The sequence below is a fragment of the Xiphias gladius genome, chromosome 5 (assembly GCF_016859285.1).
Source record: "Xiphias gladius isolate SHS-SW01 ecotype Sanya breed wild chromosome 5, ASM1685928v1, whole genome shotgun sequence".
NCBI classification, from domain to species: domain Eukaryota; kingdom Metazoa; phylum Chordata; class Actinopteri; order Istiophoriformes; family Xiphiidae; genus Xiphias; species Xiphias gladius.
The window spans coordinates 22,331,339-22,359,337 of NC_053404.1; the positions used below are offsets into that span (position 1 = coordinate 22,331,339).

Below are 27,999 nucleotides of genomic sequence, written 5' to 3' on the forward strand. Positions count from 1 at the left end.
TCTTTCAGTTTGGTTTTATTTTTGGCAGAAAAGGACGTCGTACCTTCATTAATATTCACAGCTCTGCAACTTGCAAAAAGGAGTTACAGTTGCCCGGCACATCACGTGACCTCTGGACAGTTTGTTTCTCTGTGAAATCAAACGCCAGACGCGTTGCAAATGGACGGACGCGGCCCTCCGGGAGGCGAGGAACGGCCGGAGCATGGCCGGAGCATGGCCGGCGCGGTTTTCATGAGCGCGACGGGCCAAAGGTCGGCCGTGAGCGAGGCCAGGCGGAAACGCGGCTGCGGGTGTCAGGACGTCCCGTTCTCATGTTCGCTCCGGAAAAAGCAGAGAGGGCGACGAACTGTTCCACAACAGCTCTGACGGTGAACTCTGACCTGTGGCGAAATGCCTCGGTATTTGTTGGAGCTGCTGAGCGCAGCCACAAAACCGGAGTCTTGTCCTTCCAGACTGGTCAACTGCCGTTTCCAAAGTAAAGAAAAAGGACTTTTCTGGACCCGAGTCCTTAAAGGGCTCAGATGGATGAAAGGTTCAACATTTACTGGGATTGTTTTTTTGTTTTTTGTTCTCTACAGGTAAACAAAACAGGTGATAACAGGAGGGTCGGTGGTTCGATCCCCGACTCCTCCAAGCCCAAGTGTCCTCAGGCAAGATACTGAACCCCAAACCCTCCGAACTGCGTCAGTGTGTGTGTGTACAGAGATGCTGTTGTTATAGAAAGGTGTGTGTGAATGGGTGAACGTGGCAGTAGTGTGAAGCGCTTTGAGTGGAAGGTAAGACCAGAAAAAAAAAACGCTATAGAAGGAAAAACCTTAAAGCTGTGATTTGTGCTCTTTACATGGGGGACACAGGAAAACCAGTTCTCACTCTGCTCACTTATCCTTTGCACAATTAAATCCCGTAACGGGTGATATTAAATAATTTTCTTCTTTCATTATCTCAGTGTCATTAGATTTTTATTAATCATTCATTCAAATGTCCAATGCATCATTCACTTGACTCCCGGCATCACCTTAACATTGCAACATCACTTGCGTTGGCGGCGGCGTGAGCGTGTCGGCGCGCTCCTTCCCGGAATACACGCTTCTTCTTCTTCCCCGGAGATCCCTTTTTTCTTTTTTTTACATGTGAAAAAAATGTTGGCGACGTGCGTCTTTTTACACGTGACGCGTCTCTGCCCTCCAGGCAAAATTCAGCGAAAGGCTGCGATGAAGACGGACTCCGGGGCCTGAGTTACCTCAGCGTCACGGAGGTGGAAATTCTGAGATGTGATCACGTAAGTGAACGTGTTACTCTATCTCAGATAAACTCAAACCTAAGAAATGAAGTTAAATCGCCCAACTCGACATTTTCCTCTGGTTTGCTGCCTCGAAACTTTGAGTTGTTTTTTTTAACCTTTTTCATTCTTTGTGTTGTTACTGCATCATCCATATTTTAATGTACTGCTTTGCCGTGCCAGTGCTTCTGCATATTTTGGAAGAGTGAGCTTAAATCCGGCTGAACCTATCTTTGCGTTCTGCTACGCAGATTTTGGCGCATTTAGCTCCTTGATTTTTCTCCTGTAATCGTGAGCCCAGCTGATTCAGGGTTAGGCTTCGTTCACGCCCCAGGTCACGTCAGTGTTGCGCGTTTTTCCGGTTTTCCGCGTGAAGGATCTGAGCGCGGTCACGTGGCGGCGGTGCGATGACACCACGATGCTCCGTCAGTTGCTGATTTGCATATTTAAAAAAAAAATCAATTAGTGACAAAGATATAAAAAGATACACACACTTATTCATCCAGTGCATTTCTACAAGGCTTCAAATCGTAAAGATTTCACGAAACATCCATCCATTTCTAAATGTCGCGGTGATTTGTGCGTTAAAAACAAATGACTTCATTAACATAATGCCACATGATTGGTTGGTTGAACAGCATGAAATGAATCGTGGGTATTGTAGGACTGTGGCGGTGGAGAGCCAGTGATCCCAGAGCAGGCATTTCTCTCTGAGAGCGTTTTCAATCCGGCGGTCAGACGGTTGGTGGTCCGCTACTGGCCGGTGCACGCCGTCAATCACGGGTTCAGGAATGCGAGTGCGGTTCCCCGTTGGTGACGTCACAGCCGTGCGCGCGTCCGACGATGTCACTCGCTCTCTGCGGTGTAGAGGCGGTACATCAGCGTGACGATGGCCGCCACCAGGGCGGGAATCAACAAGTTGGACCACCAGCTGCAAGAGAGCGACAACCGGTTACCTGAACCAGTTAGGCTACAAACTGGAGGACACACACACACACACACACACAGCTAAACGTAACTAAGTGGTTGGACCACAACTAAGTTACTAGGTAACAGAAATCTGTGGTAAAGAAGCAGGATGATGTTTAAAATCTGAAGCTAAGTTTGTGTGTGTCTGTGTGTCTATGAACAAAGTGACAGCTGGGTGTTGCAACATTCAGTCAAACCTTAACCTTGGACCGAGTCTGACATAAAATAGTTGTGTGTGCGTGTGTGTGTGTGTGTGTGTGTGTGTGTGTGTGTGTGTGCGTGTGTGTGTGTGTGCGCGTACTTGGTCTCATCCGTCAAAGTGGTCACCAGAATTTCCTGTAAAACACAAACCACAGTCATCATCAGACCCTCAGTGCCTCATCAAAATAGTTTACACTCAGGGGTCAGAGGTCACGGCGCTGAGACCGTATTTGGCTTTCATACACAGAAGCTAAAGATGTAATAAGTGGTTTATATCACGCTTTAACGGCCGTGAAGGCTAAATGAATTTCTTTTGTTGTCGTGTTTTCGTTCATGCAGCAGTCCGCCGCCAACGACGCCGCCAACAGTCGCCGCGCGGCTGCCGTGAAATGAGCCGAGCGGATTCTATCAGCGTCGATGCCGGATTTGATTTATCTGCCGGCAGAGCGTGGACACGTCTGTCGTTCTTTTCGCCGACAGTAGCCCCCTCGTACGGCTCAAACTCCAGAAAACACCGGAGCCTACGTTTCCCATAATGCAGCGCCACAGCATCTTTCACTAGTCCCTCTCTAGTGAAAGATGCTGACAGACCTGTCTTTTAAACCAACGCCCAGTATGTTAATACAAACTTCTTCACTTACCACAGGTTTGGCGAGCTTGTCTCTGTCGTCCTGCAGACAGACAGGGAGACAGAGACAGACAGACAGACAGACCATTATTTTACGTCTTCGGCGTGAACGCGGTGAATGTGATCCTACAGACTGCGGCTCCGTTGCCCTTCACACACACGGACTGACCGGGTGCAGCTCTCCTATCATCATGCTGGAGGCCATCTCTCTGGCGTCGCTCGAGTGTCCGACGTCCTCGAAGCTCTCGGTGGCGTTTCCTCCCGCCTGCTCCCTCAGCACCTCCTCTCCTCCGGGGTGCTGAGAGGAAGAAAACAAACACACACACACACACACGGTGAGTCGCTCCTGTATCATGCGGGTTCGGCAGACAGCTCGTATTCAGGTCCAGCGGGGGGGGGGGGGTCCAGATGGTGGTGACGGAAAAGCGTTTGGCCTCGAATCGAAACGCAAACCGTCCATTCGTGGTTTTTAAAACTGAGCCTTCGAAAAACCTCAAACACGGCGGCGCTGCACCGCCACGCGTGGACGCTAACACACCGTAGAAGCTCCAGTTTTGGCTTCGCACAGTCGGGTTCCTGACTCTTGCGTCGCTGCCATCCGCTTGGCGCACAACGGCCGCTATCCTAAACCTGAAGCCTGAAGCCTGACTCGTGGCAACTCAAATATTAAGATGCATCGAAAAATAGTTTGATAATCCAATCAAACCAACAGTGTTGAACTTAAAAGATGAGGCGGCTGTTACCCTGTCAGGGTCTCAGCAAACCCCATGTGTAGACCCAAACCACCAGCGTGTGAGTCCGTCTCTCAGCACCTTCCCTCCTCCGTCTGTGGATCTCAGCTCTGAGCCCGTTGGTTCCTACTGAAGACGTGAATCGTTTCATTTATAAAAAAAAGTCTCGGTAATTTTCCTCAAACAGCTGCTCACTGCAGTTTTTCTACCAAACAAACAGGAGGAAACAGGGCATTTGATGGGGACTATTTTTAGCGGCGGATTAATCCACGTTTGGTTCTGCAGTGAGTATTTGTGGCAGCAGGACTGTGTGTGTGTGTGTGTGTGTGTGTGTGTGTGTGTATATGTGTGCGCGTGATCAACTGAGTCAGACTAAACTACAGTGTGTGTGTGAGGCGGTGAGGGAGCACGTCACCCAGAGCAACAGTGTGAATCACTATTGTGTTTCTGGAAACAACAGAGCTCAATGGCTCAGAGGAGTAAGATACACCGGGTTATGGACACACACACACACACACACACACACACACACGTGTGCGGTATTTGTTGATAGGAAACACTGGGCTGTGCACATGTGATTTGTTGACAGGAAGATAAATATAGAACACCACCAGACCTACGCCTATATCGTGTACAACCCGTGACCTCATCGCCTGATCACACGCCTCCTCCTGTAACATGTGACGTCACAGCGGTGGAGCAGGCGAGTGGTATTTAACCACCTGCACCCACTCGTTCGGGGCATCTCAACAGCTGACTGCCTCTGCACAGCCGCCAGCAGAAACGAAAACCTAATCTGGACTCAAAGGAGGTCCACCCGCTGGCTCCTCGGAGCTTTCGGCCGCACCCCGTGGTCTTCGTGAGCAAAGTTCACGGAGCTGGTTTCGTCACACTTTCTGGGGCCAAAGTCGAGGAGGATACTCGACGTTTAAACCATCAGCAAATAACACGCTGACGCTTTACAAAACCTATTGAGCGTTCATAAGCAGTACACTCTATACAATGCAGCAGATAGAGGAACATGCTTCAGTCTTTATTCACGTTCAGTGTTTGTTCTACATCTTTTCTGTTATTCCATCCTGTGTTTCACTGTGTTGTGGTTCATCGTCTGTTCCTCCAGCAGCCTCCGCCGACGAGGGTCCACAGGAGGAGTTGGAGCCGGTGACAGAGACGCCGATAAAAACCCTGAGGTCTGACCCCGGTGCACATTATAGTGTGTTATAAGCCCTTTATTGTGTGTTTCTATGCTGCTGATAACTGCGGGAAGCCGCGGCGTCGTGTCGCTTGGGGTGAATCACTCCGGTGGTTCGGAGTGTGGCAGTTTGTCCTCGACTGTCTGAGACCCAGGGTCATCACAGTGTCGTGGCAATGATTTACCACAAGTCCAGGGCTTCTAGAACGCTAACACACACACACACACACACACGCGCCTGCCTGTGTGTGTGTGTGTGTGTCGTGTGGTCCGGCCTGCAGGGTGTCCTCGAGCGAACCATCAAACTCGGCTCGGCCGCTGCCAGACGGCGTAAAACTACTGGATCCAGCGAGCTCTCAGCCCCCACTGAAACCGACCCCAAGCCCCCCCCCCCGCAGGAGCAAAACGCCCCAGAGTGAAAGCTGGATTGACCTTCGCCCGACGGCTCGTCAGGCCTTCGGGCGCGTCGCTGGCCGTCGCCGGTAACGACGGGCCGATTGAGTAAACCCACCTGTGCTCAGCCTGAGAAGTAACGCGACCTGTGAACACCCGGTTTACTGTCAGACAACACGCCCAGGCCCTGAACCACGAACCCCCCTGGCAATAGAAGGGCCCGGACCGAGTCGACTGGTGGAAGGTCAAAGGTCAGTCGGCCAAAGGAATGAGGCAGAGCTTTTATTCTGAGGGTCTGTCATTTCCCAAAGATTTCCTCGGAGTTTCCTTTGGCAAAAATGTGAAGTTTGTCTACGGGAAAGCAAACGACTCGGCAAACGCTACGAATAAAGTTTCCTAAAATCAAAAGTACGAATCTAGGTTTAAATGGAGCTTTTATCTCTATAATTAGCACCAAGTGACACAGTTGCTCTCGGGAAACTTCCCGGGAAGTTAAGGCTCTGAAGTCATGTCGTCCTGGTAACCTCCTCCTATACTTGGGCAGATCTTCTCAGCTGATCAGAAAATGTTTTGTCTGTCAAACGTTTTAATTCGCTGAGCATTTGCCGTCAGGCCAAAGTCCTCACTCGCACAAAATGGACGTCAGTTTTGTGATCTTGCTTTCAGAGGCACGTTCAGGTTCGGGGGGGCCCCTAGGGCGCAACCGGGCCCCCGTGAGACCCCCTCGCTCTGCCACTCCGTGCAGCCTGCTCAGCTTTTCTACGCAGGAGAAGGACCTAGCTCCCGGGTTGCGGTGCGGCAGTTTGATTAAACACAAGTTAATCTAGGAATATGCTACGAATACGCACAGAGCTGAAATGAAGCCTAGTAGACCCGGAACACTTCAGGGCCTCCTGGTGGTCCGGGTCTCATGTTATGGTAAAGAGAGCATCTTTGGGTTTTTGCAGTATTTCCAAACAATGAGCTGATAAATGGAGAAGACGTTCCCTATCAGCAGTCCTGCGTCCAGCCACGGATTTTCATCCGACTCTGGAACCCGGCACGGCTCACGACGCGAAACCTGCCTCACGGCCGCATTGTGACCACGCTCGTATCACAATGGCGTGGCGTGGGTTTGGTCAGTGGATACTGGCACTGGGTTCGCTGTCCCACTTTGCATTCAGCCGAGGTCCCCCGGGGAGCCCCCCCCGGGGAGCCCCCCCGGGACACTGAACTGAGCACAGGAACCAGGAGTCTCCAGCCCTGCTGAACCCAATTCACGCCGCCAATCTTCGACCAGACTTCAGCCGAAAAACGGTCACATTCTGCAGCAGACACGCATCGATTTGAAGTTATTTCCTACCCGCGTCTGTTTACATTTTTCTGGGGTGGGGGGGGGTCTGACCACCCAGTCAGTGGCCGGTTCCCACGCGCGGCTCGTCGCAGGTTCCTGTGACAGAGAAAAAGTCCCGAGACCCGAACGGAGATCCTCACCTCTTCCAGAAACCCCGTGACATCGTAGACCTTGTTGTGGATGATGATCCACGTCGACTTGAACGTGTTCTGCTCCTCGACCTCCGACAGTCTGTAATACCTGACTCCATCGGGGCTCTTCTCCTCCGTGTCGCCCATTTGTGTTCGCGGAGAGTCGGACGCGTCGGGTGCGAAGAGCCGCCGGGAGCCGACGGGGAGCGGTTAAACGGCCTGGCCGCGGTTATGTAATCCCGCCGTGACTCCGCACGAACACACCGACATTTGCCCCAGTTTCCGTCAACGAGACGATCCCAGGTTTCAGCGGCCGCGAGCGCCCACCGCCGTCAAGCTGGACGGCACGCGGCACGGGGCTTCTGGCCCATGCTTTCAAAGTAAAAGTCTCGTCGGTTTATCCCTGGAGGCCTCACCTGAACACAGAGAAAAAAAAAAAAACTGTGCCATTTCAAACCACTTCCATTGCCTCGGGCAGATTCCTAGCACCGGTTTCTGTCTCTCGTAGCAAAGCAGGTGTTTTTCTGAGAGAAAAAAAATCCTTAAAAGGACTTTAAACCAGCAGCCTCACAGACCCGTTCTCCGCCTGCTAATCCATGTGTCGGGCCAAAGGACGTAGCTCCCTGTCGGTTGTTGTGCATGGACAGAGAAAGTCCCACCAGTAGTGGCACTTACAACTTCTGATGAATCTTTTTAATGTTGGTTGACGGCTACCGGAACGGGCCGATGGGGCACTGCCCCAGTGATACTGTGTATCTGCCAGTTCTGGACTCCCTATTGAGTTAAACCCATTTTAATTCATTATTGCACAGACCACACAGGCTACCCGAGTTTACTTTAAAACTGGCAAAGTGGCTCAAGGATGAGCCGAGTGGCTCTGCTTTTAAGAACGTACAACATGCGTTACAGGTTTACCCTCACGGTTTCTATTCCTTTTCCGAGTATTGTGCGTCGAGTAAAGCAGAGGCACGACATGGGGCTGGCGGACGCCCCGAGTGTGTGTGAAACAGATTTTCTATTTGATCATCTTGACGTAATCAGTTCATTCCTACATTCAATGCTGAGCAACTCGTCAAGAACAGACCTAAATTACATCGAGACAAGACAAATTGCAACCATTCGCTTGGCCATTTTAACTTTCTTCTATACTTTATATGTTGTTGCCAACAGTTTTATATGAACCGCGTCATTCTGTCAGCTCTAAAAATCCGGTTTGTCTACTTTGACACACTTTATTTTGAAAGTCTGACTTCCGGGCGCACCGTGTTTACGTGCGGCCGCTTCACGGAGCCTCGAACGCAACTTGGCACCGGTTGAAGGGAACGCCCCGCCCGCCGCCGTCCTAGCGCCGCTATTGGTCGTTCCCTGGTTTACCGATGACCCTGGGGACTCTCTGATTGGTCCGAGCCCCGCTGGCTATCAGTGAGCCATGGGCGAGGACGAGGCCAAAGTTCGCCTCAGTTCGACGGCTCTCAAGGAAACTCGCTGCTCCAGCGAGCGGGGACTCACGCGATGAGGGTTTTACCGGCCACTCGGTGCAGGTCGCCGGGCACCGGGCGGCCGGAGGCCCGGTTCTAACCCCGACACCCGGCCGAGTCGCGTAACTTGTGAAATAAAGAGCAAAAGCGGCACGTTGTGTAGAAAAACGTCGTATTTTTCCTTTCCCGCCGACTCCCAGCCAAAGATTGCCTATTGTTTCGTTGTGTTACTCCGCAGTAGAAAAAAATAAATAAAGAAATACCCACTTTACTGCTAAAAAATAATGACCCCCGTCCATGTAAATGGGTAGAGAGATAGTAGCTTATTCAGTACAGGCAATACAAACCAGTGCAAAAACAAAACAAAACAAAAAAGGAACAACAACCAAGTCTAATAAATGATAAGTAGACTGAAGACTAAATAATAACAAGCAGTAAAATGACATGGTTCATTAATGACAAGCGGAGGAGAAACGACAATCTGACCAGGTAAAGTGTCGTGATAGTAATATAATGTGATAAATAATCAGAAAAACAAATGTGGCATGTAGCTCTGGATGTTATCAGAGGTTTGTACTCTTAAAAACAAACCGCAGACATCATAATAAGGGGCCGAAGTCCAATTCCCCCCCTCCATTAAATTACGACGTTTTCATTCATAAAGCGACGGTCTTCTCACTGCTTTTTTTTCTCCACTCTGCCAGGAATCGAGGAGACCTGCTCTATACGTGTCTCCTCATTCGGTCCCGCCACGTCTAACCTCGCGTTACAAGACACGAATTCCCCTTCAGGTGCTAGCACCTGGCTGGCTAGGACACAGACGCGTTGCCGTTCGTGGCCTAACGGGAGTCGGGAGTGAGACCTCTTTCCCGTCCTCGACCATCTTTAGCCGGGACTGCCGTTGTTTCCGAGGCTCGTTTCTTAAACATCGCCTTTACTGGAATAATTCTGATAAAACCAGGATTTCCTTCAGTAAATAATCACTATAACTGTCTAGTTTGAATGTAAATATACGGTTGGTGACTTGATATCAATGTAAAATCTGATAAAGGCTAACTAGCTAGGCGGTTCAGGGGTCAAGGAGACTAAGAGGTGAGCGAGACAGATTTAGGGCTTTAGCTAACTATTCTTTGAATTACTGATTATGTTTTTGATTTTATTTTCTACCCCTGAAGTTATCGAAACGTAACTGCAAGTTACCAGAGCTCAAAGTGACTTGTTAAAACGATCGTAAAACCGTATCAATATCAGCAATGGCGAAGTGGCCCTCGGGAGAACCGGGACTTTTCCCGGGTTGGGCGCTACACAAATGGCTTTATGTGTTGGTAGCTTTATCGTGGCTTAAACACGGAGGCAGCGGTGGACTGTTGCTGACTCGCTTTACATGAATAATGAAGTTAAAAAGATGTGACGCTCAGAGAAAAGAGGTTAAAATCCAGAAAAATAACAAAAAAAATGCAGTTAGTTGTGTATCTGGCTGCTGTAGCTCTGCAGACAGGACTACAGCTCCCAGTGAGTCCAGTGCCAGCACCCGCTCCCAGTGAGTCCGATAAAAAGACCAGCTCCCAGTGAGTCCAGTACCAGCACCAGTCAGGTTTTACAGCCTATTATACTCTCTGTAACTTGTAGCTACGAAGAGTGGAAAGTGAAAAATAGAAATACAATTTAATACAGTGCAAACTGAACAGCAGCAAATAGCACTAATCCTCATATTTTAGAAGTTTGTAACCAGCAAGTATTATTTATACTCGGTAAACGGCTTGGTGATAGATGAATGAATAGATTAAATGATCATTTAGTCGGTACATGAGTGACAAGCAGCTCCCTGTAAGTGGTGGGGTGTAAGTTGTTTCTGCGTGTGTGCAGGATGAGTGGAGGAGTCCAGCAAACGTTGTTCTTCCTCGGGCTTCCGGACCTGAAGAAGCTGGTCTGCATCAGTCTGACTCTACAGGAGGAGGACGGAGAGCCGAGGAGCGAACAGATCAAGACCTGCAGGTGAACGAAACGGCGGGTGGGGGAATTTAACATGTCGCGGCAGTGTGTGGCTATTAGGCATATGGATGCAGTAATACTTGATATTTCCCAAGTTCCTCACGGGGCTCGGGAGCTGTCTGTGTAGACTGTACCCAAATGAACACACACCTGACACACAGTCTGTACACGAGCACGTGAAAAACCTCAAAACTTTGAATACAGTGTTTTCAGTATTGACGCTTCAACCACCGGCTGCATGCTGAAATGTTCAGTACAACACACGCACAGGGCAGAGAGCAGTAAGGAGCGTGCACCACACACGGAGCATGCCCCGGGGCACATAAACCCTGGTGGGGTCTCAGTTCGGTGACACATCAGCTACAGACCCAGTTTTCAAAACCCATTTGAGTAAGAGTCGGATTGGCTGACACACACCAGATGTGATCACTGACAGCAGTAGCAAACTGGTTTATATTTAATATGTGCAATTTCCACTTTTAATATATTGGGCTTGTGCAGAAGTTTGTCATGGACTGATTAAGCTTTTAACGAGTTTCTTCAAAGGTGTGAGGTGGACTTGACCAAAGGCTGAGGACCGGTTTTACCAGCACTGGTATTTTACCGTTATTGTCCTGCTCAGTGTGAAGGACAAAACCAGCTTTTACTGTATCACTTCTGTGGATGTGCCCCTGAGTAAACGCTGTGTGTGTGTGTGTGTGTGTGTGTGTGTGTGTGTGTGTGTGTGTGTGTGTGTGTGTGTGTGTGTGTGTGTGTGTGTCCACAGAGAGCTGGTGCTGCTGTACTCTGATATACTGGCCTCTCCTGCCCTGGACTCCTTCACTAATATCACAGTGATCATGGCTGTAAGAAACACATTCTTTTTTCCTTTTCTCTGTTTATCTGTACTTATTTCTGTCCTTGTGCTGCTGCAACACCTGAATTTCAATTTCACTTAAGGCCTGTCCCATCTCCAAGTATAAAGTACAAGTATCTAGTCCCGCCACTTCAAATTATAAAACACGAGTTCCCCTTCAGTACAAGTAATATAAAGTGATATGCATGGTAGCTGTCACTTTGCTCTAGTAGTAACCAAATGTAAACTGCCCCAGGGTTTATATTTTGATGTACTCTCCAAACCTAAGACAGACTTTCGAGGTCTAAAAGCGGCGGGAAGCCAGGCAAACACTCATCTTAGGCCCTGGCCGACAACCTATACGACAGCCACTCATTAAATATATGTGACTTGTTGTGTGAAAGCGCACAGCCTCTCTGTTCCCCTGAAGGTTAACGTTGAATTCCATAAAAGTATATTCATTTGTCATAACATCAGCAGAACCACCTCCACTGTAGAACAATACTTCACAATCACTGTGATCAAGAAAGGCTGAGAACAAATTAAAGATGTGTAGTTATTTCATTTTTGTGTAACTTAACATAGGTTTATTCGTAGTATTGAGAAATTGACTTTGGATTTATTTGAGTGGCTGTGAGTGGGGGTGTGTGTGTGTGTGTGTGTAGCTGTAATGTCAGGAGACGCTGTTGGTTTGTCCCACCGTCACTGACTGACTGTTTTATAGCTTTTGACATCGTAAACTCCACAGGAGGTTTGAATGAAGTTTTTCATTGTGGCAACGCTGCACGCCACCTCAGGCTGCACACACACACACACACACACACACAGGCAAGACATACTGTATAGATACACACGCACATAGCAGTTTGCGAGAAGACATTTTCTCTCTCTCTCTGAGTCTGAGGCTTCACAGGAAAGCAGATGATGTGACTGACAGTTTCTCCCCAAAGTGGGACGTTTGAGAATCAGCTGATGCCACAGAGATGCAGCTGAACAAAGTGCAGTTTTAGTGGATGGTCGAGGAGAGTCTGCGACTGGAATTAGAACCACTCTCCTAGTTTGGTAGTTTTGGCACCGGAGCGGCTAGAGATCAGCTCGGTTAAGCAGCAGTGCGTCAGCGACTATAACCTCTGATTTGTTGAGTTTCTGTAGGAGGCCCTGCATATGTTTGCTGTCACTAATGGTGCCGTCGTGTGGTTTTCATGGACAAAGCCCTTTTCAGCGAACCTCTGATGCGGTTTTTATAAGCTTACACTCTAGGCGGGAATATTCAGAGAGCTCAGAGTTCATGAGGTGTGATGTTTGCCGATGTTTGACGTTGCCAGAGAAAGTTACTTTTTAATTTTTGTCATGGAAGTCTCTTGTTTTAGCATGAAAACTCACCCTCACAGGCTCAATTTGAAGGCAGAACCACAAAAACAATTGACGCTCGAGCGAAGGTTCTTACATGACGAGTTTTTTATTTTTATTTTTTTTAAGCTCGGCACACCGACAAGAATTTTTTTTCAGTTTTCTCTGCCAACAGCTGCACTGTCACATAACGCTATTATAACTTTAACAAAACAAGGCAACACCAGGTTTCAGCTTGTTGTTTGAGTCTAATCTGAGTTTGAGTTTTGTTCTTTTCCTTCGTTTCCGGGGTCTGTGCCGCTTTTCAGTCCTCGCGCGACTGTCTCACATCTCTTCAATTTTCGAGTGTCACACGAAGCCTATGACTTAGTAAACAAAGTGTTAGCTTCCACGAGTTGTTTCCATTTAGATGGTGAAACGGCAATAATGGGAAATACTCTCAGTTTGTGCTGAGCCGGTATATGTGTGGCCTAGACACGTGTTTGCGTGCCAGCACAACCCAAGTGGAGACACGCAGCCAAATTAGTTGAATTCCAAGCATTCCGTGTTGGCCTGTCTGACACACACACACAAACACACACACACACAGCCAACGAGTGTTAATGACAACCCACATTGTTACCTTTCGCTCTCACTCTCGCCGCTCACATTCTCAGAGGGAAACTCTTCCAAAACAGGAAATTATTAAATGTTATATGAGAGTTTTGTACCATTTAGAATCTTTTAAAATACCCCTGCTGTCAGGCAAATTTATAAAAGTACAACAATTTTACACCAGTGAATGTGCAAAAAACCAAAATTGCCTCTGGATCCAGTGCCGGCAGAGCGAGGTTCTTGCTTTGAAGTGGGAAGTAGGTCCAGGAGGTCGGAGTAGATGTCTGGGCAAACGAAGCACCGGACTTGCGGACACGGCAACGGAGACAAGCTTTTGTGACTGAGGTGTGGTTAAGGTCCGGCTACTGAAACGCTCGGTGAAAGTTGGAGAAAGATCGTGTCGACTTTTTCAAGTTGAACCAAGACTGAAGTCTTTCCCGCATCTGAACCAAAACAGACAAAACAGAATCCTAAAACTGTTAAATATGCTTTAGCTGCCAGGGGCAGAGATTAATGAGAGAACAAATTTTAAAGGTGCAATAAAAACATCTTGAAGAAATGTTTTTTTTCCGCTTCATTCCAGCTGATGTATGCTGCCAATACCAAAATTAGTTTTAATGTCCTCGAATTTTCAAACACAGTGAAGTGACAGTGAGAGGGGTGAGGTAACTGCTCCATCTACGTCTTAATCTTGACACTTGATGATAAACGCTCCTCTCTTTCTGCAGATCCCATTTTTCCAGAAAGGCGTCCTCCGGGCGTTTGGACAGAGACGCCGTCTGCAGGTGCGATGTAGCGATGGACAGGCGGATAGGTAGCCGTGCGTCTCAGTTAGTCTCAGATGGTCTCAGCCTTGAGACAAGAAGGCCACATGAGAGTGGTTAATCCTTCAAAATATTTTAAACATTTCAGTCTCTGTTTAGTTGATGAAAACTGTGTTGTGTGTGTGTGTGTGTGTGTGTGTGTGTAGCTGGGCTCTCCTCAGTGTGTGTTTCCAGGTGACCTCCAGTGTTGTCTGTCCTACTCTCTGATCACCAGACTGGCTCCCAGCTGGAACAAAGCAGGACTCTACCTCATCTCTGGTACTGTGCGCTACGCTTGCCGGTCTAAACGCGCTAAGAGACTGCTTCTGATTCGTGTCACGTTCGGGTCAGTTTATTTGTACCACTCTTGTATTTGTACCTCTTTCGCTTTCGCTCTAGTTTAAATTATGACAGAAGTCTAAAGTCAGTGATCTCCTGAGTCCTGTCTGTGTGCTGATGTATCCAGACTGAAACAGGCTGAAACTGCAGGAGGGTTTGAGGGAGATTAGTCCCAAAATAACTAGATATAGTTGTTTCTAACGTGCTACAGCTAAGTGATTTTTTGTGATCAGCTCTGTGGCGACCCAGACTTTTCCGGACTCTCTCTCTTTAGCCTTTGCTTCATGCAAATGATGTTATTAAAGTTCCTAAAAGTCCTCAGTTCCCAACAGCAGTTACAACCATTTTAGGATAAATATTTTTATTCGTTAGGATAAAAAATCTCTCGACTGCAGCGGTGTCTTGTGAAAACTAAAGACTCGTATGCTTTTGGCAGTGCCGCTTGCGTGGTACAGGAATGGAGGAGGAGGAGTGAAAGCTTGCATCACCACAGAGGTGCTGCCTGGAAAGCTGCTCGCAAAATAAATTGTCCTCTGGAAATGACACATCAGAAACAAGATCTTCTAGGCTAAAAATAGTTGAGGGCAAATGCATCTGTGATCAAGTTTACCACCAGTTTTATGGACAGAAAAGCAAAAAGAAAACACTGTTAGGGTCATCAGCATATAGATATATAGATTATAGATTATTAATAGACGGTCACTGTTAGAATGGCTCTGCTGTTTTCTGCAGAGTGTCGGCTTCACAGCAAAGTCCAGCCTGTAATCACTGCTCTCATACAGGGTATTTGTAGTTTATCGCGGTCAAGGCTGTTGTGTGTGTCTGTGTGTGTCTGTGTGTCTATGAACAAAGTGACAGCTGGGTGTTGCAACATTCAGTCAAACCTTAACCTTGGACCGAGTCTGACATAAAATAGTTGTGTGTGTGTGTGTGTGTGTGTGTGTCCGTGTCCTTCTGTGTGTATGCGTGCTTGTGTGTGTATGCGGGCATATCTATGAGTGTGTCTGTTTGTGTGTGCGTGTACTACTTCAAAATGGAAGAAGAAGAAACATTTGAACGTTTGTGTTTTCTTATGCCGAGTCTGAATTTAAATCCTTATCTTAATCTGAGAAAGAGTAGATAAGTTAACGATAAGTTATCAGTATATCAGGCCTAGATTACCAATAAATATTGATTTCTATGTGCTTAGCCAACAAGGTATTCAGCTGCCCATCCTGTAGCCAGCTGGGTTTAGTTGATAGTAGAGTTAGGGGCCGTGTTAGTCTTGACTTGAGACTAACATGTGACTTGAAAAAATTCGTGACAGAATTCCTTTTAAAACTAATGACTGAAGCCTCGGCAGCCTCGGTCGTAGCAGCGCTAACACAGCCCCACATGCTAACAGGCTGCAGGAGGACAGACACACTCCCCACCGCGCCTGTGTCATATGCAGCTTCGGTGAAACTGTAGCACGTCTCCGGTGCCGTACGGTCTCAGCACGTGCGACCTCATCACGCCCCCTAACACCGAATGACAGTCTGATCACTGTGACTTTTACCAAACACTGCAGCCTGCAGACAGGAAAATGTCAGAGAGTCTCCGATGAGCAGCGGTAGAAATGTCACTGTGGCCACTTCTTGGCCTCGAGAGTTAAACGTTTGCATGTAGTTGAGTTCTGCACCAGTGGAGAGCTCTGTGTTGCTCTGGCCCATGTAACTCTGATGGTAGCATTTGTTTTCTGTCTGTGTTTGTCCTTAGGAAAGGACTTTCTGACTGAGGGGGGGAGGCTGAACGCTGTCAGTAAGTTTCACTGCGCCTCGTTGTTCACATCTTGTATTTTACTGTGTACTGTGTCTTACTCTACACGAGCCCTGCGCATTGTGGTTTACATCGGATTACATTTGTGTGAATATTAGCGAGGACGCCTGACAGAGTAAATGATTCGGTTTGATTTTTGTCGAATCTGTTTTAGTTCAAGCAAGCCAGCGGCATCTGGAGAAGTCAGATTACCTAGCCCTTCGGTCCTCTTGCGGCCCCTTTGATTGATCCTGGGACCCTGTAGGAGGTCCCGACCCACTGGTTGGGAACCGCTGTAGGTTTCTGAAGCGGTGAATTAACTTTAACTCAGAACGGGGTGTTCTTGACGGGGAGCTTCTTCGTGAAACCCTTGAACACAGAGAGCATGAGCGGGAATCACGGATACTTTCTTATTTCCAAATGTTTGGGGACACGGTTTGTGTGTTGAGGTAAAGGCTGTGAAATAACAAGTAAAACACTGGCAAACAATACAAACTACACTGCTAGATATTCTCATGGAGTTAGTATTTTCAATATTTTTCACTAATTCTTTTGGTTAAAGTGATTTAAAATATTTCAGTGAAATAAATCGTCGATTTCTGGCTCACTCCACCAGACGTTTTCTGGTTTTTGATCCTTGGCCCATACAAATAAAGAGATTTAAAGTTGTTGTGTGAATCTAAGTATAGGTCTGTTTTCAATAGCATCAAGAGAGTTCCCGGTGGAATTATATAATTGACGAAATGTGTGTGTGTGTGTGTGTGTGTGTGTGTGTGTGTGTGTGTGTGTGTGTGTGTGTGTGTGTCTGTCTCAGGCATGGAGCTGAGCACCAGTGAGGGCCAACTGTGCATCAGCATTGAAGCCAACACTGTCAGACTGCCCCCAACCACAGTAAGAGAACAAAAACACTGTATGATGGTCACTTTTTCTAAAAGCTATGTTTATTAAATTCTCATTTATGTCTTTATTTATAACCTTATTTCTAAATCATGAAAGAATTATAAAATACTCGTACCTCTGCCCATCATCTGATTTTGGTTTTTTTTTAATAATAGAAAATATCTGAGTAAGCAGGGACAGGCAATCATGGAAGCCGAATGCCAGATGTTTATTTATTCTAGTAAAGTGCAGTAGTTGGTGAGAAAATGGCCAAAAATATATATATATATATATATATATATATATATCAAACTTATACAATCTTATAATGTTAAAAACAAAAACATTCTTGGATCCACACCAGAAACTAATCACTTTTCTGGCTCATGGTTTAACCTCCCATCAAATTTCATTCAAATTTCATGCAAGAAAATAATCTCAAAAAAAGAGAAAAACCTGCAGGAGAAAAAAAAAAGAAATCCAGAAATAAAACGTACTCTGAGATTAAGAAGTGCTTATGAGATAGTTGTACCTGTGTGTGTGTGTGTGTGTGTGTGTGTGTGTGTGTGTGTGTGTGTGTGTGTGTGTGTGTGTGTGTGTGTGTGTGTGTGTGTGTGTGTGTGTGTGTGTCTGTCTCAGGCATGGAGCTGAGCACCAGTGAGGGCCAACTGTGCATCAGCATTGAAGCCAACACTGTCAGACTGCCCCCAACCACAGTAAGAGAACAAAAACACTGTATGATGGTCACTTTTTCTAAAAGCTATGTTTATTAAATTCTCATTTATGTCTTTATTTATAACCTTATTTCTAAATCATGAAAGAATTATAAAATACTCGTACCTCTGCCCATCATCTGATTTTGGTTTTTTTTTAATAATAGAAAATATCTGAGTAAGCAGGGACAGGCAATCATGGAAGCCGAATGCCAGATGTTTATTTATTCTAGTAAAGTGCAGTAGTTGGTGAGAAAATGGCCAAAAATATATATATATATATATATATATATATATATATATATATATATATATATATATCAAACTTATACAATCTTATAATGTTAAAAACAAAAACATTCTTGGATCCACACCAGAAACTAATCACTTTTCTGGCTCATGGTTTAACCTCCCATCAAATTTCATTCAAATTTCATGCAAGAAAATAATCTCAAAAAAAGAGAAAAACCTGCAGGAGAAAAAAAAAAAAATCCAGAAATAAAACGTGCTCTGAGATTAAGAAGTGCTTATGAGATAGTTGTACCTGTGTGTGTGTGTGTGTGTGTGTGTGTGTGTGTGTGTGTGTGTGTGTGTGTGTGTGTGTGTGTGTGTGTGTGTGTGTGTGCGCGTTTGCTGCAGCTGGAGGACTTTGACCTCCCTCCCTTAGTGCTGAGGAGGTTCTGCAGTGATCCTGACTCCATCCTCGACCCCACCTCCACGGGGGGAACCATCTGGTGTCACGTCCTGCCCAGGTGAGACGGCTCCACCTGCTGGACACAGCGCAGACAAGAACAGACGGGCTTCTCTGGTGTCAGACAGAAGGTTGGATCGTCACCATCTCTCTGATAATCTATGGTTTTTGAAGTTCCGCAACTTGAAATTGACTATTGGGAATTTTCACAAAGTGAAATCCAGACCACATAAATTCAAAAAGATGTTTTCAAAGTCAAATACTGAAGTGCAATAATTTCATTAGTGATTAATTATCAAAATGTGATGATACAAATCAAATTATTATGTCAGTGCTTTTCCTCCACAGATATTTTAGCTAAATACAATCATTTAGATTCAGGAACTTTGATCAGATATCCAGATGCACCTTTAATGTGGGTTTTTAAGACACCCGTGTGTCTGTTGCTAAAGATGACGGAACACTGAGCATTTATCCAACCCGTCACATAGCCAGCAAGAGACCCAAACAAACCCCTGGTGCTGTGTCTCCGAATGAAAAGATCTGCTTATCAGACAAGCAGTAGAAACGACATGATCATTAGAAGTTCTGTCACCGCCTGTCGGGCCTGTATGAAAATATCGTGAGTTTAAATCTTTTTTTTCCCCACACAGGTTTACAGATTGATCGATGAGAGGTGACAGTATGAAGCTCGCTGTGCTCCTCACACTTTAGGGTGGTTGTGATAGATTTTCTTGAATCTAAACGTAATAGCGCCGAATTTCTTTTTTATGGCTGCACGAGTTTTCTCAGTTCTCGTCAAAGGCCAGTTTACTGGCCAAACCACATCTTATGTCTTAGGTTTTTTAATACACAATACAGAACACACAAACGCTATGAACAAACTCTGGTGGTTCCAGTTCGGGTCGGTTAGACCGGTGGCCGCTCAGCTGACAGTTCAAGGCTTCAGGTCATCATTTCAGTGTCCTGGTTCATTCTCAAGGAGAAACAGGGAAAATGCTGCTACTTGCTGGTGAATCTGGGATTTCGAAGACACTGGTGGCCAACACAGGGAAATGTTTTTGGTGTTCTTTTTTCAGACTGATGGACAGGAGACAGGTTGTGTTATACTGACTACGACCAGCAGGTGGCTCTGCAGCTCTTTTTAAACACAAGCGTTCAGCCTGCTGCATATTCACACCTGAGATTCAGTATTTAGTTTCACCTCTGTCCTGATACACTGACTCTATTAAAACTACTGCATGATTGGTGGACAGATTTATTTCATACTCAGGGGTTATATTTTATATATCTGTGTGTGTGTGTGTGTGTGTGTGTTTAGCATGAAGAAAGGTCAGATTATCACCATCAGCCGTCAGCTGCCCTTCAGGACCTACAGAGACCTACAGAACCACTGGAACAGCCTGGTACACATCACGCACAAACACACACACCCACACACACTTTTTTTTATTCAAAGTAGAAAATGCGAGAGCAAAAAAAACTGCAGGGAGATAAATGGATCTTATTTAGCTGCTTCCTGTTATAATAAGTTGGCATAGCAACCGCTTGCTGAGGTTTGTGGGTGGGTTGGAGCCAGTCTTTGACCACAGAGCAGACATAGAAATGGCTGTCTGTTGTCTCTGTGTTTCTCTATCATGGGTAGTTGGGTTATTCGGACCTCAATAATTTAATACTGCAGCGGCAAGAATCAAATCTCTGAAGTACTGAAAGTGGTCACCGAATGCTTATAGTCAGATTTTTGAGTATTTATGCTTTGATTAGATGTGACCTGCTCAAAATGGTCATTTCAATTCATTTAAAACAGAACTTTTATACAGGCACTGGAACAAAGTGTGCAGAGCCTTTCGTCTTCTTGTGTTTTAGCCTTGTGTTGTGAGTGTGGTGATCGTTGCAAAAGTGCTAAATGAAAATGAAAGGTGTTTATTTGTCAAATCAAGGTCTCAGTACCAAACCCAGGGTCTCACATTGGCACGGATATTGGAAATTTTAAAGAAATGCTCAACCCTGATTATAGTCTGAGAGGCACACGGGATGTTCATAGATAATGTGTGTGTTTGTGTTTTGCAGTATGGTTACAGACTCCCCGAGCTTGCGGAGGAGGAGGTGGTTTACTGCAGCGTTTACTTCAGACTGGTGGGAGAGAGACTCTTCACGTATCCGAAAAGCCTCCAAATAAATGACGCAGATTAATTAGATGCCCAAATGTAAATCTGGCAAAAGAAGATGTACAAAATCTGATTAATTGATGATAATAATAATTCAAGTTAGATTTAAATTTAGAGACTAGACATAAGTAATGCTGTGAAAACATTTGTTAAGAAAGCAAATAGAACAAAGCTGAAACACAAGGAGTAACTCTTGGTCTTAATTATCAATAAAACAATGGTTTGCTAAAATCTAAGTAGCTGATCAGTTGCATCTTGTCGGTGTCTAAAACCTGCTGGTGTCCTCTGGAAAACCCTCGGTGTACATTATTCGCAGTTGATGTGCTGAAACCAGCAGAATGTTCCTTGAACCCTCACCCTGAGCAGGTATCCCCTGAGCTGCATCCGCCTGCAGCCGGTGCAGCGCTGCCCCCGGGCGGACCTGCAGGGGGCGCTGGGCTCCTTCCTGTCGGCCATCAGGGAGACAGTGCAGAGTGTGTGTGGCTTCCCCGCACGCCTGGCCAGCAAACCCTGTTACCACACAGCCAGTCTGAACACTGCTGCATCAGTACGGGTATTCACACACTGACGCAAGACTACTACATGTCCAAAGCGTGAATTATGCCTCTCTGGGCTGCACGTACGCAAACGTGTACGGGTGTAGTTCGGGCACATCTGCTTTTATTTTATACTTGTACGGATTAACCCCAGTGGTTATTTCTGATGAATTAAAGTGAATCATTTTGCCGTTATGGCTGGACGAGGTACAGCTACTTTGAATCTATATACATTTTCTTTGCAAGATACAAGATTTAAAAAAAAAAAAAAAAAAACCCAGTCAGCCCTACAAACTCTTATAAGCTAATCACCATAGCAACTAATAATTAAAGCAACTGTTATTACAGTTTAATCCTCACTGTCACCCGGTAATATTAAAGTTCTCATTTACACTGTTTGGAGGTTTAATTTATGACAATGAATCCTATTTTAGGCTCATCGTAAATCATCTGTAAATGAAATCTAAGTTTGCAAAGCAACTCTAGCTGTCTAATAAATGTACTGGGGTAAAAAGTACAATGTTTCCCTCTGAAGTGTTGTGGAGTAGAAGTAGAATGTGGCAGTAAATTGAAATGCTCAAGTAAAGTACGAGTACCTCAGAATCCTCAAAAAGTGCTTCTTTCCTTCTTCTCCCTCTGTGTCTTTGTTTAATTTCTCTTTCCCTTTCCCGCCCGTTTCTCTCACCCGTACATTTTCAAAACCTACACTTCTTGGTCTGTTTGTATAGGTGCATGTTTCTTGTGTCTTTCTTTCTTTCTTTCTTACTTTCCTTCTGTCGAACAGACTCACACGCACCCTTACATGCAGTTTATTTTACGTGAGTGTGTTGCGGTCTGAGTCCGGGGAGAGGAAACGTGATATCAGATCACTTCCCACCTTGTAAAATCTCCGCCAACAGTTTTATGACCACAGAGGTGCGATGCTGAAGAGTAGGAGGAGGAGAGAAAGTCCTCCCTCCGCATCTTGAGAATTCATTTCAGTGATACAGATGTCAGGGAGATGGTGAACGAAAAGTGTTTCTGGTTGTCCAGAGGTCAATTTTAATGAAGAACTGTGTCAGGGACACGTGTCTCTATCTCACCAGTTAAAAGACCAGATCTGACTAATCGTCTTGGGCGAGGACAGTTATATATTCCTCGTCTTCTCAAGGCCGTGTTTTAACAAAGAAGGCTGAAAGTTATTATCATCATGTTATGGACCCTTGAGAAACACTTTCTCGAAATAAAAATCATACATTATTAACATTTGAATGAAACAGCAGGCATTTAGATCTAATGAATGTTCTTGACAACTCATTCACATCAACCTCAGATAGGAAAAAGGTGTGTTTTGCCCACAAGGTGTCTATAATAGTTTTAATGCATTTTTTAATCCACTCATGGGTTCCTGAGCAGCTCTAAACCTTCGGTGAAGTCGAAACTATAATTTGTCGCTGTAGGGAAGCGGGCGGAATTAAAGTTATCTTTCATCCTGAGAGCTCATTCTGCAGGTGTAGGAGAAAAAGTGTTTTCATTTTCAAAGGGCACGGCTAAAGTGTATTTTATCAAATTGAGACACTCTGCAGGGAGAGACATCCGGTGAGATCGATTCATTGCTCACAGAGTGAGACTGAAATATTTATAGTGTGCAGCAGGGCTCATTTCCATCTATAAGAGCTGAAGGAGAAGTTATTTTCTGTTTTGGGAAAAACACTCTTGAGCTTCAGCTAAATTAATGACTCTTGTACAAGAAGGTAAGAACGTTAAGGGTGAATAAACACAGTTGTTGTTTATTCCTCAAGTTATTTCAGACAAGTCTTCTTGGTCATTTTTCTTTTGCATGGACATAATGTTCGTACGTCTTAAAATGCGCTCGATCAGTGTTGCTTGGTGTTTAAACCCTGCCGACTTCTTCTTTCTTTGTTGGTGCATTGCTGCCCTACTTGGCACATTACCACCACATGTAGATCGGTCCAGTATTGTGAAACCTTTGGCAGGAACGTGTACTGTGTCCTTGTGCGTGTGCATGAGTTGATCCTGCACTTCACCATTTACGTCCAGGGCCAAAGTTAAGTGCCAGTGGCAGCGCAAAGTAATTAAAGCAACGAGAAGAAAAATTGTGTTTCGCAAAATTGTTTATTTTGTCATTTTTCTCTAATTCCTGCTTTTTTTCAGTCAAAGTGCTTTGTACTTTCACCCTGTAAGGCCTGTAAAAATACTTCAAATGAACCAAAATGAGGAGGAAAAGTCACTTTTTTGTTTAACATCTTAAAATTCAGGTCCACACCGAGGACATAACCTGTGCGATGTGGGGTCACTGGTAGACATGGCTTCATTTTGATATATCCATGATCCATAAATCCATGACACCATATTTTTATGGCTGCACCATTTGCTCAAATGGGAATAATCTTGAAGTATAGTGCATGATTTTATAAATGTTGGAAACACAAACTCTTTGTATCTCATTTCCTCTGTGTATCTCCTCTTCTTCCTCAGGTGTTGACCACTTTGTCCTCCGTCAGGCCTGTCCTCACACAGCTCCCTGCTCCTCCTCCTCTCCGACCTAAGAGGTCCTCCTTTGGGTCACAGCCTTCAGTCCGGACCCCTCTCTCCCAGCAGGCCGGAGCTCCGGGGCTTCTGGGTGATGGATATGGATTTGGGGGCAGTCTGACTCAGAGTCAGGGGTGTAGAGGAGACGGAGACTGGCCCTCGTCGTCGTCCTCCTCGTCCGCACATGTTTCTTTCTCCTTTTCCGATTCCTCAGGTTACCAGTCAGCTCCTTCCCTCTCCTCTTCCTCTTTTCTCCCACTCTTCCAGCAGGCTTCATCCCTCACCTCCTCCTCCTCGCTCTTCACCCCTCCTTCTCCCCAGTGTCAAACCTCGATGAACCCTGCTCTTAGACCGGTTCCCGTCTTCAAGAACAGGCATCCATCGCGCCACCTCAATGTCGCCCTGCTGCGGGTGCAGAAGCAGAGGGAGCATCTGAGCGGAGGAGGTGAGGAGAGGAGGAGGGTGACGCTACCTGCCTTTGGGAAGAACAGACCCGCCACTGCTCCGCCATCTGCTTCTTTTGCACCCCCCCCAATTCTCCCTCCGCCAACCATTCCTCGCTTCAGCCGTCGCCCCAAACCTCACAGCAGCACCACTCCTCAGCCATCGGCTCACCCCAAAATCAAGCTCATCCCCGGCCTGGGTCCTGCGTCAAAGACTAAACCCAGGCTTATCCTCACTCCAAAGCCGGGGATGAAGCTTAAATCGAGGTCCAGCCACAAAACCGGCTCGGGAAGCAGCACTGTTGCTAATTCCAGCCATAAATTGCAGGAAAAAGCAACGAAACAACCCTCAGCTGCACCACCGGAGCCTCCTCAGCCTCTGACATCTTCAGATATGTCCAACAAGGATACCTCCGACAGCAGCAGAGGGGTGAGTCCCGTTAGGTTGGAGTCTAGTTTAGTCTGGTAAAAATGAATTATTGGTTTTTACAACTTGGGACTTACTTTTATATTTTTTTTCCCCCATTGTTTCTATTGTGTTTTTTGTACTGTGTGACTTTTAGTGATGTCACCTTGTTCCCAGATCTCAGTGATTAGCTTGATGATGACAGTGTTATTATAACTGATAGAAATATTGCCCAAAACTATAAGAGGTTATATGAAACTCTTGAATTACCGATTTACAGGCCTTTCACCACACTTTTCAGTGTTTGAAGTAGTGTGCCTTGTGGTCCAGCAGGGGGTGCTTTTAAAATTCACTCTCAGCTTGACCTATTGCCGCACTCTTGACCTGTCAGTCCGCAGATCTAATCAATAAAAATGGAGGCGATCCCCAGATTGAAACCGCGCGGCGGCTAAGACTTCCCGGTGGGACCGGAGGGGTTAGCTGCAGAAAGCCAATGAACGTTGCATCAAGGCCACTGTCAGCAGTGACCTTCGGGCTGTATGACTACACTGTGCTCCTCGGGCATTTCCTAACTCTACCGTGGTGCGTTTTTTGTGTCGATTCAGGGAGTTGTGTTCCAGTCAAAGCCGAAAAAATCCAGAGCTGCGATTCAAGACGTGGATGTGGAGAAAATGGCCAGAAAAGACCAGGTCAGGACACATGCTGAACTTCAGCTCTCCTTTCTTGGTAACTGCCCTTCTGTCCTTCCTTATCTTCCTTTACCTGTTTTTCTTTCCTCCTCTTTCTCCTACCAACACACATTCCTTCTGACACCTCGATTACATTATCGTTGTTTATGTTCACCTGACGCAGGCCACAGCGGCATTAACAAGCGTCTAGTTAATCCTGTTCATGTTCTGGCGACCTTGACGTGAACATGTGAGAGATGACTATGATAAAGAATATAATACTGCGTCTTTATTATACTTTATTGTAATAAAGACGGAGCAACCCTCAGTTTTTATAAAGCTTTGAAATTTGCATCACCTGCCTTTCCTAACGACGACCGCGAAGAAGCCTCAAGAAGCTGTTTAAGATCTGAGACCCTGGTAAAAAGTTAAATGAGAGCTCAGTTCTCTTGGGGTGTCAGAACTTTTATAAACTTTTTGCTGCCGTCTTTTTTTTCACAAATCAAACATAATACACCAATTTTGAATGTTTCACCTTTACCTCTCTGTCTGTTTGAGATCGGTTCATTTTCTATTCACTCAACCATTGACGGCAACAGAGGTTTTGACCAGAGGTGCCCAGACTTTTTCCTGCCACTGCAGCATTAGCTTCCTCACAGACGTCCTGTAGCAGGGCTACAATACAGTACTGCGATGGACTAAAGCTTGTTAGTCTGACGTATAGCGCACGCGGAGCTCCGTCAGCCTCAGCTTCCCAACAAACATCCTTTCAAAGGAGGGTAAGGGCCGTTCGAGTGATGAATGGTCGGGAGGGGGTAGGGGCCCCCAGGGAGCCGAGGGGATTAATAACAACATTCATCAGTTTTACAGCTCCAACCTGACAGTTTTCAAGAACAATGCATCCGTTACATTTTCTGTTTTACTGTTATTTACACAGCCACGTCACAGGACACCTTGTTCTTTACCATTTTTTTAAGGACAGTGGTAAATGTTCCTGTCTGGCACTAAAGCTGCCCGGTACAACCACGGTGTGGTTATTGCCTGCCCTGTTTTTTGTATTGATAGACACAAGTTTAATCATTCAAACCAACTTGAATTTAAGTGCAGACTAGTGAAGAGAGGGGAAAATAAAAAGCCACGGGTGTGATGGTCCCTGTGTAACGTTGTGTAACGATATTGGACTCGTCTGAGATGGTCACGGTTTCAGATCAGACGATTGTCCACTGTTATGTTTACGCTCCAGTCGTGTTTCCTCCTACGCACATACACGCACATTCATTTAAATGCACTTATCTTTTCAAAAAATGTTTGTTTCAAAGAGCCGTACAGAATAAAAAGAGTGTAAGATTATGGTGAAACGGCATGTCTTACTACTGCACGTCAGTCTTTCAGTTTCCTCTGTCCTCTCTCCTCTGCTGTCAGACAATAATACAGAGCAGTGCATTAATATGCGGCTGCTGTCATGTCTGCGGCGTCAACACGCTGTGATTGTTTCTTGTTTTTTTTAAGCTTCCTCTGGTGTTTCGTGTCGGCGCCGCTGCACCGCTTGCGTGCGTGGGCAGGTGAAGAGTTCTGAGTTTTACTCCCACAGACAGATTTATGTATGCACTAATTATTTCGTTTATCGTTCATCAAACTAATCCGCAACAACTCTATGAAAATGTCAAACTATTCCTTTAAGTAGTTTATTTTCCTCTGAATATACATGTTTTATCTCTTTCTCCCTTTAACGTCTCTTTGTTACTCTGTCATCTCTCATCCTCTCTCCCTCTTCTTTTGTTTTTGTGTTTCTGTCACTTCGCTTACTCTCCCCCCTCGTTCTCTCTCTCCAGCCGTCCGAGCTGAACTCTGTGACTCTGGTGGCCTGGTTGAGAGGAAGAGGAGCGCTGGTCGGTGCCAACCACCAGAAGGAGGAGCTGATGCCGAAGGTCGTGGGCTGTCTGGCCGAGGCCTGAGACACACACACACACACACACACACACACACACACACACACACAGACACACAGCATATCTCACTTTGGAGTAATAACGCAGTGCTGAGCTCTTCGTGTAAGGATTTGATGTCAAATCTGGCCATCTTATCAGTCTGTATCAAGGAGCTCTGGAACAGATGAGAGCATCTCATCCTCGCTAATTGAGATGCAGAAGATTTGCCAGAATTAAATTCTCATGTCGGAGAAAGTCACTGTCGGGTCCACAGGAAGTGACAAATTGAAACTACAAAGTAAAACCCGGACTGTTTGAAGTTTTTTTTCTTCTCTCCCATATCGTTTGGTTTTGTATCACAGATTGTTCAGGTTGATCGACAGTTTATATCACCTTACAGGGGCTCTGGGCCATGAGGTTTACATTTTTCAATTGGTTCCCCCTCAGTGCGGCTCGGAACCGTCTGTTGTTTATTGAATCAAACTTTGAGCCGTGGGTGTAGTTCCGTTGTACACAAGGTTTGTCATGTTTTTTCTTTATTTATTGCTTTCAAAAATTCAAAGGAGTTTTCCACTTTTCAGACATGCAGGCATTAAAATAAACCACGTTAAAAGGTATAACATTAGGCAGGTAATGTATGTAATTCAGGTTTTGATGACCGAATCCATTTTTTTTTTTAAAAGATGTTTAAAAAAAATGCCAGTTTGAATTTGAATCCATTTATATTTTCATTGAAAATATTCTGTATTCTGTATCCTCCAACGAATGTTTGCTCTTTCATAGAGTATTTATTCAGAAGTTTCTTGCTTGTTGTTCAGAAATGTACAATTATATTAATATACTGAAGCTCTGTTTTAAAAATAATAATAAAAAAACAGCTGTTACGTACATTTTATTCGCTAAACTCTGAGAACAGTACGCCCTTCGTTCCGCTCCTTCTCATCCCCTCATGCTGCTTGAAACACACTCACGCATGCACACACACACACACACACACACACACACACACAC

The 27,999-nt window shown here is 45.7% G+C and overlaps 3 protein-coding genes across 35 annotated transcripts in view; 1 reads left to right on the forward strand and 2 right to left on the reverse strand.

Moving 5' to 3' along the window:
* Positions 1-27,999, reverse strand: part of LOC120789870 (NACHT, LRR and PYD domains-containing protein 12-like) — a 1,168,582-nt gene that overhangs the window by 436,687 nt on the left and 703,896 nt on the right. The gene's annotated exons all lie outside the window — the stretch shown is intronic.
* Positions 556-7,205, reverse strand: LOC120789910 (cytochrome b5). The gene is made up of 5 exons (XM_040127118.1): positions 6,867-7,205; positions 3,247-3,375; positions 3,091-3,120; positions 2,550-2,584; positions 556-2,210 (listed from the first exon to the last, which is right to left on the reverse strand). Exons 1-5 carry the CDS (start codon positions 7,002-7,004, stop codon positions 2,126-2,128), a joined length of 417 nt encoding a protein of 138 aa, XP_039983052.1. The 5' UTR covers positions 7,005-7,205; the 3' UTR covers positions 556-2,125.
* LOC120789879 (uncharacterized protein C18orf63-like) lies at positions 4,569-27,663 on the forward strand. Of its 14 annotated transcripts, XM_040127044.1 has the most exons (16): positions 8,438-8,824; positions 9,822-9,903; positions 10,202-10,330; positions 11,094-11,172; positions 13,835-13,891; positions 14,077-14,188; positions 15,986-16,027; positions 16,839-16,915; positions 18,256-18,368; positions 19,629-19,713; positions 20,378-20,463; positions 20,842-21,028; positions 23,490-24,416; positions 24,998-25,118; positions 26,570-26,632; positions 26,893-27,663. In XM_040127044.1, exons 3-16 carry the CDS (start codon positions 10,203-10,205, stop codon positions 27,174-27,176), a joined length of 2,361 nt encoding a protein of 786 aa, XP_039982978.1. In that variant the 5' UTR covers positions 8,438-8,824; positions 9,822-9,903; position 10,202; the 3' UTR covers positions 27,177-27,663. The 14 variants fall into 14 exon arrangements, with proteins under 14 accessions (XP_039982968.1, XP_039982969.1, XP_039982973.1 ...); XM_040127034.1 differs by lacking the exons at positions 8,438-8,824; positions 9,822-9,903 and adding an exon at positions 4,569-4,998; XM_040127035.1 differs by lacking the exons at positions 8,438-8,824; positions 9,822-9,903 and adding an exon at positions 4,569-4,998 and having other exon boundaries at positions 20,842-21,022.

What these genes read in the sequence shown, in the direction of transcription:
- LOC120789879 (XM_040127034.1), top strand. Translation starts at nt 4,811, where the DNA reads ATGCAGCAGATAGAGGAACATGCTTCAGTCTTTATTCACGTTCAGTGT. An exon ending in GAACAGATCAAGACCTGCAG is followed by an intron (nt 10,331 to 11,093) that starts GTGAACGAAACG and finishes GTGTGTCCACAG; the next exon opens with AGAGCTGGTGCTGCTGTACT. An exon ending in ACACTGCTGCATCAGTACGG is followed by an intron (nt 21,029 to 23,489) that starts GTATTCACACAC and finishes CTTCTTCCTCAG; the next exon opens with GTGTTGACCACTTTGTCCTC.
- LOC120789910 (XM_040127118.1), bottom strand. Translation starts at nt 7,004, where the DNA reads ATGGGCGACACGGAGGAGAAGAGCCCCGATGGAGTCAGGTATTACAGA. An exon ending in TCACGGGGTTTCTGGAAGAG is followed by an intron (nt 3,376 to 6,866) that starts GTGAGGATCTCC and finishes TCTTCCTCTCAG; the next exon opens with CACCCCGGAGGAGAGGAGGT. An exon ending in ACAAGCTCGCCAAACCTGTG is followed by an intron (nt 2,585 to 3,090) that starts GTAAGTGAAGAA and finishes TGTGTTTTACAG; the next exon opens with GAAATTCTGGTGACCACTTT.